The 21,733-nt window shown below is 41.0% G+C and overlaps 1 protein-coding gene and 1 pseudogene across 1 annotated transcript; one reads left to right on the forward strand and one right to left on the reverse strand.

Moving 5' to 3' along the window:
- Positions 1-4,486: 4,486 nt before the first annotated feature.
- LOC139444437 (U2 spliceosomal RNA) lies at positions 4,487-4,664 on the forward strand (annotated as a pseudogene).
- A 13,396-nt stretch (positions 4,665-18,060) lies between these two features.
- On the reverse strand, positions 18,061-21,344 carry LOC139443797 (uncharacterized). Its single transcript, XM_071224712.1, has 3 exons — positions 20,128-21,344; positions 19,327-19,475; positions 18,061-18,989 (listed from the first exon to the last, which is right to left on the reverse strand). The coding sequence occupies exons 1-3, from the start codon at positions 21,342-21,344 to the stop codon at positions 18,061-18,063; spliced, it is 2,295 nt and encodes a 764-aa protein (XP_071080813.1).
- Positions 21,345-21,733: the final 389 nt, after the last annotated feature.

Consider the following 21,733-nt stretch of genomic DNA (forward strand, 5'->3'; position numbering starts at 1 on the left):
GGTTTCTGTACAACAGATGCTTCAATTCAGAATCTTTTGAAAGTATACAATATGTTTGGCAAAGCATCTGGGTCCAAATTGAATATGACTAAAACAAAAGGAATTTTTGTTGGTAAATGGAAGTCATGGTCGGACCACCCTTTTGGTATTTCTTGGATCGACCAGTCGAAAATAGTTGGAATTATAATGGGCAATGGGATCAATGATGATGATCAGTTTCATCCGGTAATTATGAAATTCCGTACTGTCCTAAAAATGTGTAAAGGGCGATCAGTTTCTATTTTTGGCAAAACAGTACTGTACAACATTTTAGGTCTTGCTAAACTGTGGTACCGTGGAGCAGTGGCCCCAGTGTCAAATCATTATGTCGATCTTGTCCAGAGAGAGACTTTTCGGTTTATTTGGCAGTCTACAGCTGAACCAATAAGACACTCCATTTTATATAAACAAATTTTGGATGGTGGTCTTGGTGTTATACACATCAAATCAAAATTACAATCATTTCACTTGAAACATGTTTTCAAAAATTGTTAAAAGGAAGTTGAGCTACTTTGCAAAATACTGATTAGGTATGTCCTTGCACCGCCATAATCCTAGTTTCTTATCTCTACGTATTCCTCATTCTGAGACGTTATCTCCTTTCTTATCAAAAGTGTTATTCTTCAGTTAAGTTGTTTGAGTCTATTGTTGCAGACCCTTCAGGTTAGCTATCGAAATTTATTTCTAAACAATTTTATAATGCACTTCTTCAAAACGTTGTTGAAAATAAAGTGGAGAGACTATATCCACAATTGAATTTTGGACTTGTTTGGCGTAACCTTCATCACTCATTCATGGATAACTTGCCCTAAACAGTTAATTACCGTCTCATCTTTAATGCTCTTCCTCTCAACTATATATATATATATATCATATGTAATGGTTATTTTAGAATTGTATATATCAATATAAAGTGTAAAAAAAAAATCAACATTTGTACATTATTACTACTTTGTCTCCCCATCCCCACTTTATTTAATTTGTATATATAGTTGTGGTTCTACGTTTTACTTGTTTGTGTCGTTTCCTCTTCATTTTGAATTGTAATGGCCACAACTCCGACCACTGTGATGCTTTATTTTATTTAGGAGTAGTGGTCTTATTGCTGTCCAAATCTGTATTATATTTTCCTTTTTTTCATGTGAATAAATGTATTATAAAAAAAAGAAAAAAAAGTATCTTAGCCAGAATCCTGAAATGATCCCCTCCTATGGAGTTTCCACAGTGATTTACTGACTTGTGATTGTGTGTACTTTAACTTGACTTTACTTTACCAGGTCTACGTGAGGCATGAGCTACTTTGTAGTTGTGTGACCTTTAGTGGTCACCTCACTCCTCACCTTCATGGCTTACACGGCTGCAGTTGATCATGGGCCCATCCCTGATCAGTATGTGGACCTCGATTCCGCTATTATTATACAGGGTTTTATGGACGTTTTGAAGGCTTTTGTACCAGGATTAGTGCCTGTGTGGGGGTATTGAGGACAGAGCACTTTGGACATGTCTACCTTACTATGAGGACTGTGGCGGATGTAGACTCACTCCTTGACCTAAAATGTGCGAGCTGTGGTGACAACAAGTTGTACTTTTACTCATATCGGAAGTATATGGTGGTACTTCGTGTACATTGGCTCCATGAAACCATCAGGTGTTTCTTCCTTCAAGACTTCTTCGGGAAATATGGAAAGGTTTTGAAGTCCTCAGGGAATACCACATCCTAGACGGCGAGGATGTGTTCACAGGTGTTCGCCTTGTGAAGATGGAACTCTCAGGAAATGAGAAGGAAGCCTTGCCCCATATTGTGAGATTTGGTGAGAAACAGTCGATGTTGATTACAGCTCCGGGACGTCTCCCGATATGTCCGAAGTGTCACCAGCATGGACATGTGAGGGCCAAGTGCCCGAAGACCAAAGGCAAGGTCCTAGTGATTCCAGAGATTCCTGTTCCGGACACGCCTAATGATTATAACAAGAATGTTGTTGAGGATCCCGTTCCCCCGGTAGTGAGAGTGGTTGGGAGGCGGAAACAGTCGGCAGTTGTGAGTGTGAAGGGGAAGAAAGGTAAAACCTGCCACTGTACATGAGAAGGACGTTCTACCTACTGTTGTGGACATGCCTTCCTAGATGGAGGTTGCCATGGCAGCCGTGGACATGCCTGGGGAGGTTCCTGGATAACTCTGTTCAGATATCAGCTAACCAAGTATCCCCGCCTAGTTGGGCAGAACAGTCGTCCCAGCTGACTTTCCTGACAGTATGATGGATCAGAATTCTAAAAATGATGAAGAGATTTATGGAACCAATGTGGATTGTCCTCACGTTAAAAACTGCTACCCAAGACTTGCCTCCCGGTGATGAAGAACTTCGTGGACCAGCTGTGAATCCCCTGTTGCAATACTGCCCAAGAATTGCTCCCTTTGAAAGTAAAGCTGACTCGTGGAGACAAAGGTCAAGTGATTGTTAACTTCCCAGAGGACATCCTAGAACAATGGTCGGAACAATTCGGTTATGGCTACAGAACTTCGATGAGAGACAGGTTCAGAGATGTGGTCATAGCTGACCTAAAAGCCCAGAAATGTTCTAGTCTTGGTGATGGTGAATATTCCGTCTCTCCGTTTGTTCCCCCTTGTATTAAGGCCGACGAGGATGATGATGACTCTGAGTGAGCTGATTCTTCATTGTATAGTTTTCCTCTATACTTGATATGACTACAAATGTTTTCCTCTTCTAGTTTCTATATTGTTATTGCTGCTACTCCACACTCTTTTGTGATAATGTCTTTTACAGTGGAGTGGTATGCTATTCAGCGCTGTCCGAACTTGTATTTTCATTTCTTCGTAGTAAATAAATATTTTTTTATTAAAAAAAAGTATCTTAGCCAAACCTTGAAGCGATCCTCTCCCATGATGTCTTTACTGTGATTCATTGATTTGTGTTTTTGTGTGCTGACCATTGACATTTCCTATACCAGGCTACTTTGTAGTTGTGTGACCTTTAGTGGTCTCCTCACCTTTCCCTATGGCGTTCACAGCAGCAGTGGATCATGGGCCCATCCCTGATCAGTATGTAGACCTCGATTCTGCTAATCGGACGGTCCATGTCTATTACACTGGAAAAGTCTCCACACTTCAGGATTTTATGGATGTGTTAAAGGCTTCTGTTCCGGGATTTAAAGCAAGTGCCTATGTGGTAGTATGGAGGACAGAGCACTTTGGACATGTCTACCTTACTATGAGGACTGTGGCGGATGTCGACTCTCTCCTAGATCTAAAAAGTGTGACTTGTGGTAACAATAAGCTATACTTTTATTCATATGGGAAATATATGGTGGTACTTCGTGTACACTGGCTCCATGCCACCATCAGGAGTGTCTTCCTCCAGGACTTCTTTGGGAAGTATGGAAAGGTTATTGAAGTGCTCAGGGAATACCATGTGATAGATGGTGAGGACGTTTTCACAGGTGTTCGTTTAGTAAAAACGGAACTCTCGGGAAATTAGAAGGAGGCCACTGTGGAGAAGGATATGTTACCTACTGTTATGGACATGCCTTCCCAGATGGATGCTGCCATGGCGACCATGGACATGCCTGGGGAGAATGCTGGTGAAGAAGATATTCAAAGACACAAGGATGATGATTCCGAACTCTCTACATTACAGGAACCTCCATCTCAGAGTCAGCCCAGTTGGGAAGAACAGATAGAAGAAAAAGATGAACTCGATAGTGCTACAGATGATGATGACGACATGGAGAGCCTTTCAAGTGTTCTCAGCTCTGACCTCGAAGATAACCAGGTCAAGGAGGTTGTTGTCACAGTACCAGCAGTACACAGAGCATCTACAGAAATGAGAGCTATTCAGGGGAGAGGTGCCAGTAGTAGAGACAGTTCCAGTAATGAGGAGAAAACATCCTGGATTCGAACGAAAGTGACCAGGACAAACAAGAAAGAACCGGAAATCTATATAGACGCACGCAGTATGGACGTTTTTGTAAAGGATCGCCTGAAAACAGAACCTTAAAGGAAGCCAAGCCTAGGCGTTTGCTTGAGATGGTAGTTTATGCCAAAGTGAAGGAACATCCCAAAGACTATATAGTTCCACAGGATATGCCACATGAATTCTTTAGGGTACCAGTGACACAAGCAGACTTGAACCACGCATTACAGAGATAAGTAAGTGATTATGGACATTCTGATGACTCTGTAAAACTCTGTGTTCAGACTTTATGCTCATTGTGGGAAATGTGTCTCGCCACTATACACTACCTATGTGATTATTTCTTTCCTAAAAATCTAACCATTCATTTTCAACAGTAAAAATAATGATTATTTCTTCTTTAGTTTTACTTCTGTTATAGCTGCTGCCACTTCACGCCCTTTTCTGATAGTTTGATTTTAAAGTGGTGTGGTATGCTTTTTGCGCTGTCCGCATCTGTACTTTCATTTCTACTGATTAAATTGTCTTATAAAAAAGAAAAAAAAGTATGTGTTCTTATCAGCTCAATATCTGATATGTCCTTCACTGGGACATCGATATTAAACTGATATTTAGTTGTGGGCAAAGTGAGGGCTTGCGTCTCCTTGCCACGGGTTGACCTGGTATTGCAGTACTTCCAGGACTGGCCCACTCCCCCTGGGGAGAAATAATGAAATAAAAGATAGAATTTTCCCAAGTGTCTACCCTTTGTCTTTCTAACTCCACATGAATATATACAAGTAATGGGGAACATAACATGATTCTCTTGTAATAATACCACATGGAACTGTAGTCCTTGCCACTTGAAATGGAATCATGAAATATCGCAATGATTAATTAACGAAGATAGCTACATGTATAAATAAAGTGTACTTATAAAGTGAAAACAAGCCATTCCGAAGATAGGAATAGTACTTCAGTAATGCCAAAAATTCCAACATACGCTTTTCTTAGCTATAAAAATGATCATTGAGTTTTAATCGCGTGGTTACAATCCGGATAAGAATCGACAGTCAGGGGACTGCGAGCTGTTATATTTAGCAGTAACCTTGGTCAACAGCGCTTTAAATACTACAACTGCACATACCTTTCCCTCAGTAATGCGCGTACGTTGCACACTCTGCCAAAACTATAGTCGCTCACAGTCACATGATCAATGATGACCAACACATGTAACTGCCACGGGTACATTAACAACTTCGGAAATCTCTCCCACTAAGTGAGGTAGTTCTTAACACACCTTTCTCTCCTAATGATGATATTTTCTTAATACATTTGTTGTAAACAAACTACAACAGATGTTCCTGTAGAGCAAGTTGAGCATACATACTCTAACGCCACCTCTCTTTTAACTATTTTATTCCGCGATACAGCTGGTTGTTGTGAACATAAAGTCGAGGTTAAAAAAGGTGAATTATAAGAGTTGACTTTCACTTTGTGTGAGTTTATTGGGGTAGGAATATTTAACCGCGCTAAATTTAACGTTTTACCTTACCCGACGTTACACAGTGATATCGGTGTAGCGTCAGGTAAGTATAAAAAAGTATAAAGTACAGCACTGTGTAGCGTCAGGTAAGTATAAAAACATTGCATTTAATCAGAAATGCTCATATTCGAAACCTCAAGCTGCACGTTCGGTTACAAATTCAATTAAGCGCGGTTAAATCTACAGGTAACCTAGCTCTACACTGAAAACACAGTATTTTTTATCTCTTATCAACTTGTTTTTTTATAACGGTAAAAATCCCTATTTTTATTTGGTGGAATTTAACAGTACGGCTACTTCGATTGTTTTATATCTTCCGAGCTACGAAGACAGACACTAAGATATAATACAGTAAAACAAAATTGATCTCCTGCTGGACACAAAAGGAGATAATTGCTTCCAATTTCATTTCAAATCGTGTTTCATGAGGATTCTTCAGTTTTTGGTAACAGAGGGGACATTTAATTCTCAAGTGGTCCTTTCACACTGGGTAGCCTAGTGGTTAAAGTGTTCGTTCAATTCACCGAAGACCCGTGTTCGATTCCTCCTATTGGTACAATGTGTGAAGTACGTTTCTCTCGTGGTGATAATGCTGGAATATTGCTTAAAGCGGCGTAAAACCGTACTCACTCACTCAATCAATCACTGACAGCGTGGCGTCAGTTCGCCTCATTGCTTGGCCCATTCGCTGTTCACTGCTCAAAACACGTTAGGGGATTCCCCTTGAGCCTCCCGTGAAATGTACCCACGCAGGAAACATTGCGCAGTTGTGACAGTCTGTAATATTTTGTCGGTAGCACACGAGGAAATGTTTAGCTTGTATCCACACAAAAGAATTGACTGAATGGCAATAGTAGCTAGCATGCGAGCAAGCCCGTTGTTCGGCATGTGTTTATCCTGATTCAAAATAATTCCGTTTTGAGTAAACTCTTTGAGATCTATGCCAGTAGCCTGTTATTTAAATTGGTGTCTGTCACGCCAGGGACTGGTCATGTATTATAGAGTTAAGCGGCGAGATTGGTCTTTGGACTGTATAATATTTTGCTGAACCCCCATTTTTATGAACTCCCCCTTCCCCCTCTAATTTCATCGCCCCCCTCCCTAAAATAAATTACCAGTCCCTAAGTTCTAACTGCGAACTGTTTGACACCGGTGTAAGCCAGTTAATATACCCGCCGCCGCTACCCCAATACAGTATTCCCAACCCTCAAAATCTAATGTAACCCCGACCCCAATCTCAGTAAAATCAGATCTTAGTTCTCGCTACCGTTAAACAAAGCGATAACTCAGATTTGATTTTAATGAGATTGCCCCGACCCTCACCCGAATCCCACCTTCAGTTGTCCCCTATTCCGCCATATTTGCAACCCTTTGAAAATCTGTAAAATGCACCGTTGCCTCAGAATGATTTTGAGAAAACGGACTATTCACATACATGATACATTTCAATGGCTTAATAGTGTTGTACAATAATCCATTCTTTGTACGGTTTCAAAATGTGTACTACATCTGTTTCAGGATACCTGCTTCGGTTCGTAGTAGTTTTACTACACACGCTTGCACAATTTCAACCGGAAAGACATATTCGGTTTAGCTGACCACGTGGAATTGTTATTGAATCTATTTACAGGTTACACACAACCAAATGTTTTCCCATAGACTTCTATAGTAACGTTATGATTTTTTTAAAAATAACTAAGCATTCAACAGCTATTACCTGTATGTGTGTGCACAGTTTAGCCCTAGAGCAGCAATAAAAAAAATAAAAATGACTAGCTTAGCCAGCTCCTTTTCCGAGTACCGGAAGCTAAACACACCACCCCCAGCTTCGCACCAAATATCACCTACTTGAAAATAGCTGTGGTCACATTCAGCATAAGTCATCATGTTGAAAAAGACAGTACTAAATATAGAAAAACATGGTCAGTTTTAATAACTGGATGGATGTACATTTGAAAGACATAAAAATCTTACAGAATATCCTCCAATCACAGCCTGCAGATATCTCTCGATCTGCACTGAAGGCTGTCCAAACTGGTTCTGATTTGGTGTAGTAGAACCTATAGCAACTGATTCAGTCTAGCCAATCAAATTGCTAGGCTAAATATAACAGATGACGTTCAATATATAAATGCGACGAAGAACTCGACAGAAATAGGATTTTGCCAATCTCTCAAACGAGAAATACACCTGAGTTGGAAGAAAGACATTCACAGAAACAAGGTATGTTGGCTCCGCAAGTGTGCATCGTTCAAATAATCAGGTGACGTGAGGTGAAATGGGGTTTAACGTCGCGTTCAAGATTATTGCACTTATATAGCGACGTGCATGCACGGTTGTGTTTGTGTGGCTGCTTGTACTAGACCGGACAGATGCCGATTTATAGTGCTAGCCCACTGAGATACCATGCCGCAGTTTAACATGAATACCCAACTCAGACACAGTATACTGACTCCGAGGCGACCAGTCCTTGTTTAGGCCCCCTAATGCCGAGCGCCAGACAGGGTAACAACAAGTACCATCTTTTAACGTCTTTTGGTATGACGCGGCCGGGGATCGAACTCCGGACCTTCCGCTCTCCGGGCGGACGCTCAACCAATAGACCACGGAGGCGGTAGAAATAATAATCAACTGACATCGCTTCACAGTGACTGGCACACAATATTATGTACATGTGTGAGGCCTAACACCGGCCTCGTCTGCGAGTTTGTTTGTTATCATTAGTTATTATACATGGTCCTGTGCTTAGGAACAAAAAGCGGATATATATGTGTCTACGACGGGCACTTGTATAGATCGCTAAGTATGATATGAACTGGGGCAATGTGAATTTACGCTTAATTCAGTAACAGATACTGTTGGAAGACAATCGCATGTCTTTAGACTCAAGTGCGCGTTCCTTTTACGAACGTAAGTTGGAACATCGATCGGGCCTGTGCTGAGCTGAGAACGCTCTCTACCCACGCGAAACACTTCCGGGCTGTTGTGAAATTCCTGATTCTCTAATAACGGTAGATAGTACTAGAAACTATCGATAACTCATCGCGCTATACATTACGTATTCATGAATTTATTATGAGGAAGGTTCTATTGTTGATTTGCCCTGTTATGGGAGTATTGACGAACCCACTATTATGTCATACTGCCCTAGGCCTACCGCATGCCTTAACTAATGCTATAACTACTGTACGCATGGATGGACAGACATTCCCGACATGGGCGTTGTCCATACTTATGTACAGATTTGTAAAGTGAAATCTTTATGCTTACTGGTCACCCTGGTAAAAGATGACAGGATGGGAGAATAGATTGGGGTGTATGTATGGGTAGGGTGAGGTAGGGTGTAGGCCAAAATGGGTAGTTGGTGAAGGATGCAAAGATGGGTAGTTGGTAGAGGAGGCTAAGATGGGTAGTTGGTAGAGGAGGCTAAGGTGGGTAGTTGGTAGAGGAGGCTTAGATGGGTAGTGGGTAGAGGAGCCTTTAAAGATGGGTAGTTGGTGGGGGAGGCTAAGGTGGGTAGTTGATGGAGGATGCAAAGATGGGTAGTTGGTGGAGGAGGCTAAGATGGGTAGTTGGTGGAGGAGGCTAAGATGGGTAGTTGGTGGGGGAGGCTAAGGTGGGTAGTTGGTGGAGGAGGCAAAGATGGGTAGTTGGTGGAGGAGACAAAGATGGGTAGTTGGTGGGGGAGGCTAAGGTGGGTAGTTGGTGGGGGAGGCAAAGATGGGTAGTTGGTGGAGGAGGCAAAGATGGGTAGTTGGTGGAGGAGGCTAAGGTGGGTAGTTGGTAGAGGAGGCTTAGATGGGTAGTGGGTAGAGGAGCCTTTAAAGATGGGTAGTTGGTGGGGGAGGCTAAGGTGGGTAGTTGATGGAGGATGCAAAGATGGGTAGTTGGTGGAGGAGGCTAAGATGGGTAGTTGGTGGAGGAGGCTAAGGTGGGTAGTTGGTAGAGGAGGCTTAGATGGGTAGTGGGTAGAGGAGCCTTTAAAGATGGGTAGTTGGTGGGGGAGGCTAAGGTGGGTAGTTGATGGAGGATGCAAAGATGGGTAGTTGGTGGAGGAGGCTAAGATGGGTAGTTGGTGGAGGAGGCAAAGATGGGTAGTTGGTGGGGGAGGCTAAGGTGGGTAGTTGGTGGAGGAGGCAAAGATGGGTAGTTGGTGGAGGAGACAAAGATGGGTAGTTGGTGGGGGAGGCTAAGGTGGGTAGTTGGTGGGGGAGGCAAAGATGGGTAGTTGGTGGAGGAGGCAAAGATGGGTAGTTGGTGGAGGAGGCTAAGGTGGGTAGTTGGTGGAGGAGGCAAAGATGGATAGTTGGTGGAGGAGGCAAAGATGGGTAGTTTGCAGAGGAGGCTAAGATGGGTAGTTGGTGGAGGAGGCTAAGATGGGTAGTTGGTGGAGAAGGCAAAGATGGATAGTTGGTGGAGGAGGCAAAGATAGGTAGTTTGCAGAGGAGGCTAAGATGGGTAGCTGATGAAGAGGAGACTAAGAGGGACTTCTGTGAAGGAAACAAAGTTGGAAAGTAAGTGGGGGGGGGGTCGGTGGCAAAGATGAGAGGTTAGTAGAGATGGCAAAGACATATCTTTTTGTAAATCATTGTAGAATAAACAAAAATAAATGCAAAATATATTTCTGATTGTTTTGTTTTCTTGAAACAGTAATGTTGTCATGTGTGCAGCGTTAGTTATAACCTCATTTAATGGATTGCATGCCTTATTTTTATACCCCCGACAAAAAGTCGGGGGTATATAGTTATACGTCTGTCCGCCCGTCCGAAAACTTTGTCCATTTTTTTATGAATTTTTCAAACCCTAACACTATCCTAGCTATTTAATTTGAACCTACTGACAGACTAGGCGGGTCGGGGGTATTAGTGAGCCATGCTCACTTTTTTTCTTGTTAGTTTAGCATTTATATTTAACAAAATAGAGGTTTTCCGAATCTTCTAAAAACAAAGGTCGGAGTAATGAGAACTAAGATCGGATTTGAAGGAGATTAGGGGACACCAGAAATGTGCTTCACACATACCCATGGGGTATCAAATCCGGGCACTTTTACGGCTAGGCTGTCCCACCACCCCTTACCACTTTTAATCTCTTATATTGCTTGTCACCAAACAGGCATGACATTTCTTGGAATATCAATGATACAACTTATTTGTTTGTAAAATCTTTGTTTTGCCAGCCATTTGAGGCAAGGATGGGGATTCAGTGACCGGTAGGGGATTAGACAAGTCAAGCCCATGAAACAATATACTTGTGTGTAATTAGTATTTGGCAATAGCAATATGACAATGTTTTTATTGATGATTACAGATGGATTTCGGCAGCAATTTTGTATACCTTGGAGATGACGAGGAAGAAGACATTTACTCTGACCCATCCTCAGATGAGGAGATCGATGAGGATAAGATGGTGAGACAGCCATGACAGATGACAGATAAATACACAGAATTAATAACAAAATTTGTATCAATCAATATGCACCTGAATTAAAAATCCATACGAAATTATATTAATAAATTTGCTTTAATAATACTATGACTGGTATACTGATGACTTTGGTTGATTGTTTCAAGAAGAAACATCCAAATTTCATTTTTTTTTCTTTTCTTAAAATGTTAAGTACCGGTATGCATAAAGAATGAAATATAAAAAAGAAAAATGTGGGTGGGAGTTTTTATTATATAATTTTTCAACTGGTTTAATTATGATAAATAATATATTTATATTGACAGCGGCAGAAAATGAGGTTTGTGTGTGTTTTTTGGCATTTTCCTTCATTCTGGTCGGTGTAATATTAACCCAACTGCTCTTTTTTCACATTTCATGTTTTTGGGAGCCAGTGGATTTGTAAACCAAGTTCAAAGATAAGTGTGGCCTAACAGTGATTAGGCATTCATGGTACATTTTGGGTGTCATGGCAACTGCTACCTTGGCCCTGGAAGATTGATGGGGTGTTGGAGAAGATACCCTAGAATCTCTTTTTGGACATTTTTTGAAAACTGTTTTGTTTATGAAGTCTGAATTTAAGCCAGTTTGATATTTATTTGACGACTCTGGAATTATACCTGATATACTTGTGAAAACATAGTATTGATGTCAGCATGTTTTTTATTCGTTTGCATTTTTCAGAATTTGATCTTTTTAATTGCAGTGGTCAAATACAACACAGTAGAATCATTGTCTGAAACTTGTGCTGCTGATGAGATCTTTAAGTGATTTAACAAATCTGATTTTCAATATGGCTGCCACGAAAGATAAAACAATTCTGATTGCTTCAGGAATGTATGCTAGACATCCTAGACAATGCAAGAAAGAAAATACAATACAAGATAAGAAATACAATACAAGATAGGAAATACAATACAAGATAGGAATACAGTACAAAATAGGAAATACAATACACGATAGGAAATACAATACAAGATAGGAAATACAATGCAAGATAGGAAATACAATACAAGAAAAGAAATACAATACAAGATAGGAAATATAATACAAGATAGGAAATACAATACAAGATAGGAATACAGTATAAGATAGGAAATACAATACAAGAAAAGAACTACAATACAAGATAGGGAATACAATACAAGATTGGAAGTACAATACAAGATAGGAAATACAATACAAGAAAGAAAACACAATACAAGATAGGAAATACAATACAAGATAGGAAATATAATACAAGATAGGAAATACACTACAAGATAGGAAATACACTACAAGATAGGAAATACAATACAAGAAAAGCAATACAATACAAGATAGGAAATACAATACAAGATACAAATACACTACAAGATAGGAAATACAATACAATATAGGAAATACAATACAAGATACAAATACAATACAAGATAGGAAATACAATACAAGAAAAGAAATACAATACAAGATAGGAAATGCAATACAAGAAAAGAAATACAATACAAGATAGGAAATACAAGACAAGAAAAGAAATACAATACAAGACAGGAAATATAATACAAGAAAGGAAATATAATACAAGAAAAGAAATATTTTACACGGGACAATCGGGTATACATCAAAAACGAACTTTTGGCCATTATCGTTACATTATCTTACCTAAAAGGAACCTGCAGAGACTGCCAATGTTGTGTTCAACATGGCAGACACAAATTCTGTAACTACAGTTAGTATCTTTGCTTCAGGAATGTATGCTGGACATCCTCGACACGGCCGGGCAGGAAGAGTACTCCGCAATGCGAGATCAGTACCCTCGGTTAGCTCAAGGCTTCATCATCGTGTACGACATCACGAACAGGGAGTCCTTCGATGAAGTAAAAACAGGGAGAAAAAATATATGCTGTGGGTATAATATTTTATTTTCGAGTAAATGAGTAAATGTGTTTCACTGGGAACAATATTACAGTTATATCATAACAGTACAGTCATCAAGGAAAGACATTTGTGTCCATCAATATGGTTCTTTTCACTTTGAAGGGCTGAGGCCTAAGCTTGTGGTATAAGTGTTCACTTGGCACGCCAAAGACTGACAGGGCTCAATTCCCCACATGGTTATAATGAGTGAAGCCAGATTCTAATGTCTCCAGTTTTGATATTGCTGGAGGTTGGTTGGCTGGTTGGTTGGTTTGTTGTTTAACGCCGCACTCAGCAATATTCAAGCTATATGACGGCGGTCTGTAAATAATCAAGTCTGGACCAGACAATCCAGTTATTAATATCATGAGCATCGATCCACGCAGTTTGTATCGATGACATGAATCAACCAAGTCAGCGAGCCTGACCACCCGATCCTGTTAGTCGCCTTTTACGACAAGCGTAGTCACCTTTTACGGCAAGCATAGGTTGCTGAAGACCTATTCTACCCCGGAATCTTCACGGATCTATTGCTGGTGGAGTGGTAAAAGTGGCATCAAAATCAACACTCTCACTTAGGAACCGATCATTTAGTAAAGGGAGTCAGATCAATGTCCTGAAAATAATTACCCTTCCCAAATGCTTGTCATATTTTTGGATGACCCTCCCCATGTCCTTGTACATTTGTTTCATGACCCTCTCCAAAAAGACAAAACGCAAAAGCACTCTATATTTTATCATAAAATGTCCATTTTCATCACTCTCCGCAAATATGTGTATTATTTTCATTACCCTCCCCTGGAGACTAGCATATTTTTTGGTGGCCCTCTCTGACCCACCACCCCCTACAATAGATGACCAGTCCTACCAAAAAGCGTATGTATGTTTTCTATTTATTTTATATATTATACAGGTTCTTTGCGGTAACAAGTCTGATCTGGATGTCCAGCGAGTTGTTTCCACAGCGGAGGGTAACGATCTGGTCACCAAGAAGAACGTTCCCTTCAAGGAGACATCGGCCAAAACAGGGGAAAACGTCACTGAAGCCATTGAAGCGTTACTCAGGACAATCCCACGTCAAGGCATTGAATACAAGGTACAGAGTGGCTATTCATGCACAGAAGAGAAATGAAATCATATTCTGTGAAACCTGAACAGGTTCAGGATTTAGTCACTTTACAACAGATTGGTTAATCAAGGAATTGTTTTTGCTGTTCTGGTGTCAGGTGTCAAAGACCATATATTGGTATATGGTCTCTGTTGGTGTATATGTTTCCAAGTTTAGGCCACACCCGATAACAGAATACATTTCCTGATTGGCTGATTAAAGTATGAGTCTTGCTTCTTGTGATGTGTTCTTCCGCTAAGTGATGGCACAGATTTCACTCTGTTGTCTAAATTATTTTGTGTGTTCCTGATTCAAAAAGCAATCTGTGAAGTTAAGATTTTAATTTCCATTAGTTACGCCCCTGTTTAATGTCATTCCACTTTAACATTGCAGCTAGCTACCCTAGGAACAGGTGGGGTGGGCAAGTCGTCTGTCACCTTGCGTCTAGTGCAAGACACGTTTGTAGAAAACTATGACCCCACCATAGAAGACTCCTACAGGAAGATGATCAACGTCCAAGGTCTTCCCAAGATGGAGGCAAAAAGAAGGAAAAAGAAGTCCGCAGCATCAGTACCAGCACAGGCATCTGGTGGACTACAACAAAACGCTACCTCATACGGGGGTATGTCTCATTATCTCCAATGTATTTCAAATTACAATAATTGTGTTACCGATTACATATTTTGTAAGAATTTCAATAAATTTGTCAGGATTACAGCACTATAGCCATGTCAGTCTGGAAACAAGGATCACCGTTATTTCACTGAAGATATGATCCCAGTGAAAGTGAAAAGAAAGCTTTCAACATTGGGTCTAATTTTTAGGACTGGCATGGCAAAAGAGAAAGGAACATTACCCTTATATGTCGGTTGAATAAGTTTTAAGCGACTGGTCATTTTTGGGGGGTGGGAGAAGGTGGGATTGGTCTTCGGACTATATCATACTTTGCCAATGGCCTCCAATTTATGTAACATTTTGTCAGTTTTGAGAGATTTGATTGCTGATTCTAATGTATACTGAAAAAAAAATGTTAGGATCCTGAATACTTTTGGGGATATTTATAAGAAATGTGGTTGCTCAGTCTTCACTACAAAAATATCCCCAAAAATATTCATTATCCCTAAGTTTGTTTGTTCAGTAATGTTTAGGAAGCTATCAGTTTAATCTTCCAAACAACTGTAAATATCACTTGAAAACCCATTAAGCAGGGATTTATCTAGACTTGCTTCCAGGTCCATATCAGCCCCAAGTCTACCGTAAATGTCGGAAAAAATCCCAAATATGAATTAAGCATTTCCAATTTTGTTATGTGCTTTGTAAGGAGACTTTCACTGATAATAGGTCCAACATAGAGGAATAAGCATAGTTGCTTGGTTTAGCATCATGCAATTTCATGCAATGTTAAAATGTACTGTCACAATTCCTCAGAATTTAGGAAAATATAAGAACTTAAAGAAATCCCATTTAGAAAAAAATAACACTTTTTCCAAATTTGCCTAGCAAGGGCACACTCCTCCCAAAAAATATTTTTCTCATTTGTAGCCCACCAGGAGAAAATATACCTAATGGGTGCTAAGATACAATTTTGCTAGGACGTCATAAAGACAGTTTGATGTGAACTTACTTCAGTGAAGATCGCCATAATTTCTCATTTTTCTCTCGTTAGTTTGTAATGTAATAAAAACATTATTTCAAAACCTTTCAGCAACCATAAGTCGAAAATGAGTCCAAATGTTTAATGTCATGTCCTCTGTTATACATAATGAATTGAAGCATGTGAATTGTATTTTTGTCTTCAGAAGTTGCTGTAGTTTTAAAATAAATGAAAAGTAAAAATGTGATGTTTCACCCATAAGGCCCCCTCCTGGTGGGTCTCATTTGTTGTTTAATGTCAGTCAGTACATCAAGGTTTCTTATGAAGTTATTTCCTCTCAGTCAAGAAGAAGGGTGGCGTCATGTCCAGCCTGAAGAGAGTATTTAGTGGAAGAAGACAAGAGAAATGCAGCCCTCCAAGTTCCTCTCCCCTTTCACCTCCCCCTCCCCCTAGACACAGGGCCCCCATCAAGACGAAGAAGATAGATGGCAATGTGGTGCACATCCCCCTGGGTACACTGGCCGATGATCCACAACTTGTGACCGGGGATCCAGTTCGGTGCAGGAAGTGTGATTCCGTTCTGTGCCAGACATCAAGCCTCATAGACAATGGAGCTACAAGACAGTGGACCTGGTTAGTGTCAAACTACGTTTTAGTTGGCTGGTTTTCACCAATCATTAAATATATTATGAAAGCCATAAATGACACCACTATAAGTGACATCACTTACACTATAGTTTATAAGGCACTGAGAATTGGGAATTTTATAAGCGTGCGGAGCACGCGCAATGAAATTGTAATTTTATGAGTAAACTGAAATAAGGTCTAAATGTGATTATCCCTGGCTTCCGGCGGAAGTCACAAGCCTTTCAAAGTCACGTGAGAAAAAACGAGATCTCGTCCTTGATTCTCTGAGCGAAGAAGAAAAGACAAGAATATTAAGTGTGATAACAGTTTACTCAACAGGAAATAGGTACTGGTACAGTACCTACCGAGTCAACAAAACCGAACGTCTTGGAAAGTCAGTGACATCGGCCCAAGTATCAGTTTCAGCACCAGAATACGAAGACAACAAAGTCAACTAGTAAACCAAGTCTTGAGCACATCAGTGGTCCAATCCAACTAGAACTGCAACAGCACACGAAGTGGATCCTTCTTTCTTCATAGTCTGCACCAGAATATGAAGACAACAAAGTCAACTAGTAAACCAAGTCTTGAACACATCAGTGGTCCAAACACACAGGTACTATGATCCCACTTCATAGAACCAATCCAACTAGAACTGCAACAACACACTAAGTGGATCCTTCTTTATCCATAGTCTGCAAACTCTTCTAACTGCAAACAAAAAACACTCATGAGTTTGTGGTTTCACTAAATAAGCTCTTCACATATAAATTGAGACTCCACCATTAATCATTTGATAATCTGATCCAGCTCAAAATCTTTCACTAAAGATGTAAGTCGACTCATTCAAGTACATAATGTGTAATCACTAGGGTGGAGAGGGAGGGATTTAGACCTTATTTCAGTTTACTCATAAATTACAATTTCATTGCGCGTGCTCCGCACGCTTATAAAATTCCCAATTTTATTTTGTAAACTGAAATAAGGTCTAAATGTGATTGTTTAAAGTTCTGATCCCTAATAATTCTGTATCCTAACAGTTTTGCATTGTAATATCATCTGATTCATTTAGTTTAGAACAATGTTTGCAAATTTCTCATTGGTGGTTTTTTTAATGCCTTTTTCATAATATCTATGAAAGGTTTTAGCTTTTGACCAGTCTGCACATTTGATAATTTCAGCGACTGGCATCCCAAAGTTTCTGGCTTTGGAAGTAGCCGCTGATCTAGTTGAATGAGCCTGGAATTTCTTGGTATCAATCCCTGCCTGTTTCATCAGCTGTTTCAACCAATTAGAAACAGTTGATGTGACAACTGGTCTATGTGGCTTGGAACATCCCAAGAACAATTGATGTTCCTGCTCTGAAGATACTCTCCAGCACTTAGTTCTATGTAGGTAAGCTCTAATTGCTGATGTGGGGTCAAGTTCAGGTATGTCAGATGAATAAACGGTCACTTTGCTTGGACAAGACCCCACTTTCCGTGTTTTTGTCAATCTAGTAATAACAAATTCGATGTGGTCTCCAAAATCTGAAACATTGTTAGGATCTAATTTGTGCAACTCAGAAGCCCTACTTGCGTTCGTCAGTGCTAACAACATCGCCGTCTTTTGTGTAAGAATCTTATCAGGAAAGTCACTGTTTGGGCCTAAACTTTTGATGTACTCTGTCACTGTGTCAACGTCCCAAGTTTCGGTATACTTAGGCTGGGGAGGCCTTTCATTGAATATTGCTCTCATTGTGTTCTTAATTTCCTTCGTTTGACCTACTGGTTCTCCCTGCACATGGGGGTGAACAGCTGAAATAGCCGATCTTATTGCATTGATTGTGCTGTAAGAATAGCCTGATTCATACAGATGAGTGAGAAAGTTGAACACATTTGCCACAGAGGCTTGAAGTGGGTCAATTTCCCACCCCAACTACGCCATTTCTGCCAGGAGCTGTTGTAAGAGTTCCTGGTGCCTGAGCGCCTGGATTTGGAGAGTAACTCGGAAGCCGGTTCAGAAATGCCTTCTGGCTGGTTACAACTCCCGAGATTCTCCAAGCTGCAAGGGTAAGAGACCCTTGTTCCATCAGGGGGTGGGTCTCCCCTGCTGGAGACGACAACATCTGTGGGTCTGGAGGAAGGAGGATTGGCTCCTCTGTTAACAAGCTCATCAGAATAGGGAACCACGGTTGGCTTTGCCATGTGGGAGCTATTAGTATGAGTTCTGATTTCTCCTTTTTTACCTTCATTAGGCATCGGCCTATTAATCTGAATGGGGGAAATGCATACGGTTTCATGTCCTTCCATTCCATTAGGAAGGCGTCCGTCTGCCATGCTGTCGGATCTGGCCGCCAGCTGACATACCTGTCCACCTGTCTGTTCAGTCTGTCGGCAAACAGATCCACATTTATTGGTCCCCAAATTTTGTTTATTTGCTTGAAATAAACTGTTTTCAGTTTCCAGTTGCTGGAGTCTGAGTGGTGTCTCGACTCCCAATCTGCCTCCACATTGTCCTTCCCGGGAAGGTATTCGGCCGATATTATGTTCTTTCTCTCGAGGCAGAAATCCCAGATCATTTGGGCTACCGTCAACAAGTCCCTGGACTTCGTTCCCCCTTTCTTGTTGAGGTATGCGACTGCTGATCGGTTGTCCATCCTTAGATGGATGTGTACATCTGTTCTGCTCTTGGCAAATGTCTGAATGGATAACCAAGCAGCCATAAGCTCCAGAACATTGATGTGGTGTTTTCTCTCGGAGAGACTCCACACTCCACCTGTCCGAACTTTCCCATACACTGCTCCCCACCCCAATTTCGAGGCATCTGTAGTTATGACTACATCTGGCCCTGTCGAGAGAAAAGATTTGCCGTTCCAATCGGCGAGATGATGTATCCACCATCTCAGTTCCTGTTTGGACTCTACTGTCAAAGTCACTTTTGTCTCGTAGTTTTGTTTTGGTAGGAGAGCGTTCGTTCTCAACATTTGTAAATGTCGATAGTGTAGTGGTGCTGGTAGCACCGCCATCATTGAGGCAGTTAGTTTGCCTATCAATGTCGCTAGTTGTGTTGGAACGAGTCAACATCATTTCGCACTGTCGAAGAATGCCAGTCACTTTGTCCTGTGGCAGTGCCAACGTCATGTCTATCGAGTTGACAGTGAAACCCAAGTACTCTATTATCTGACATGGTTCTAGGACTGACTTCTTCCAATTCACCACGAAACCTAGTTTCTCTAGAATTTCTAGGGTCGAATCCCTGTCTATCATCAATGCATCTTTCTGGGGATTGGCCAAAATCAAGTTGTCTAGATAAATTTGGGCTCGGATTCCTATTCTGTGTAAGAAAGAAATCACTGGTTTCAAAAGCTTTGTGAATACCCTCGGTGCTGAAGCAAGTCCGACGGGTAGGCACTGAAACTCGTAAAGTTTGTTTTGCCAGCGGAACCTTAGGTACTTCTTGTGCTCGTTGCACACTGGGACACAAAAATAGGCATCTTTGAGATCTATTTTGATCATATAGTCCTGCTTGTTTACTAGTTCTGTCAGCGTCACTATTCCTTCCATTTGGAAGTGTTGGTAAGCAACACAACAGTTTAGTTTCTTTGCATTGAACACTGGTCTGTGACCCCCTGTTTTCTTTGGGGTCACAAACACTGTGCTCACGAATTGGTTTCTTACTGGAGAAACCCACTGCACTGCCCCTTTCTCTAACATTTTTGTTACCTCTGCAGACATTATGTCCATTTCTGATTTTTGCATCTTTAGTTCTGTTGGTTCTGATTTTTGCTGAGGAATTTGATTGAATTCTATTCTGTACCCTTGAACAATGTTTAGAAAGTAATGATCCTTTGTCAACTTTTGCCAATTTTTTATGAAGTGTTTTAATCCCCCCCCTAGTTTGGGATCTGCCTGAATGACCTGAAAGTCTAGGTCCTGTAACTGACTGTGCAGTGTGTTTCCCTTTAGATATTGTGAAACATACATACCTTCCTCTGGAAAACTCTCTGCCTCTGCCACCTCCGTCTCGCTTTCTAGTCGAGTTGGTGAATCGCACCTTCTGGAAAGAGTTGGTACTGTACCGGCCCCCACCTCTGTAACCCTGGTAACTTGATGAGGGCCCTCTGTGAAAGGGTCGATTGTTTCCTCTGCTAAACCCTCTAGTAGAGCTCTTGAAGCCATAGTGGCTCTTGTTTTTGTAGTCTGAAAACTGTCTCTCCATGTCCAATCTCTTCTTTCTGTCCTTGGACAGCTTTAACAATTTCTTGTAAAAACCTTTGCCAAACAAGGCCTTCTTGTCACTGAACTTTTTCTCATTCTTTGAGAGAAATTTCTGGGCTTTCTTCTGACTTTTCATCAGCTTTGTTAGAATGTTCAGTCTTCTATAGAAAGTAGTGGCAACGTTAGCTTGCCCTAACAAACAAACAGTCTTTTCAACTAAATTCAAAAAGGCGTTCACATCAATCTCTTCACCACCTTTATCCCTGATTTTATCCACGGTCTGCCACACTTGACCGAGTGGTCCCATCACATTGAGTAGTCTTGATTGGATTTTTCCCAACCCTGCTTCAACAGATTTAGCCGCAGTAAATCTTTTTTCTTCCAACATATCTGACCATTCTTCATCAAGCTCTAGTGGCACAAATCCTTTTGGGGTCGGACAGCCCTCTAATATATTCTTGGTGATAACTTCATCTTTAATGTAGTGGTTAAAATGCTCATGTGCATAATCTAGCAGTTCGTTAGAAAGTTCTTGTTCAGCCCTATCATCCGTGGACTTGAAACGCTTATACCGGTGATTATCAGTACTAACAGTACAATCGTTGTGGTCACAATCTTCCGAAACTGACGATTCTGATGAACTAGTGTCACTACTTGAGCTGGAAGACGAGCTATCGGAATGAGAACTACTAGTGCTACTGTCATTTCTTTTGCGATGACGATGGCGCGAAATGGCTTGGTCCCGTTTTGGAATTGTGAAGCCTTTCCAGTCCTTCCTATTTCGTTTCCTGCTTCGATTCTCCAAATCAATATCCTTAGGTCTGCCATTGTCACCAACTGCCTCATGGCTCTGGTTATTGTTTGCCTCGTGGCTGGTTCCAGCGGTTGTGGGTGCCTCATGGCTGACAAGCACATGGCGTCCATGCTTTTGGCTAACAGGAATTCCATCCTCGCCATCCGAAGCCGAAGAATGATCCGGTCTCATGACGGTTAAAAAACCGAAGAAAAGAGTAAGCCAAGAAGAAAAGTCACAAAAGAGCAAGACTGACGAAACACCATCGAAGATTGCTCACGATGAAAAAACACAAGACGAGCACGCAAATTTTCCACGTCTTGCGTCTTCGGAAGCCAGAGAATCAAGGACGAGATCTCGTTTTTTCTCACGTGACTTTGAAAGGCTTGTGACTTCCGCCGGAAGCCAGGGATAATCACATTTAGACCTTATTTCAGTTTACGAAATAAAATTGTATCATGCATTGGTGGAGAATTAATAAATTATTCTCAATAAGATCGTTTTTCAGCTCTCTGGTCAGTGCCAATGTTTTAATTGACATATTTACATCAAATATGTTTTTTCGGATGGACAAGTAAGCC

This window comes from Haliotis cracherodii, unplaced genomic scaffold (assembly GCF_022045235.1).
Source record: "Haliotis cracherodii isolate W230 unplaced genomic scaffold, xgHalCrac1.p SCAF_5, whole genome shotgun sequence".
Taxonomy (NCBI): Eukaryota; Metazoa; Mollusca; class Gastropoda; order Lepetellida; family Haliotidae; genus Haliotis; species Haliotis cracherodii.

Bases quoted from the DNA above. Each gene is read 5' to 3' on its own strand.
- LOC139443797 (XM_071224712.1), bottom strand. From the start codon at position 21,344: ATGAGACCGGATCATTCTTCGGCTTCGGATGGCGAGGATGGAATTCCT. The intron at 19,476-20,127 runs GTATGTATGTTT...TTTCTTACACAG, and splicing joins AGAGAGTTTTCCAGAGGAAG to AATAGGAATCCGAGCCCAAA. The intron at 18,990-19,326 runs GTCAGATAATAG...TTCTCTCGACAG, and splicing joins GAAGTCAGTCCTAGAACCAT to GGCCAGATGTAGTCATAACT.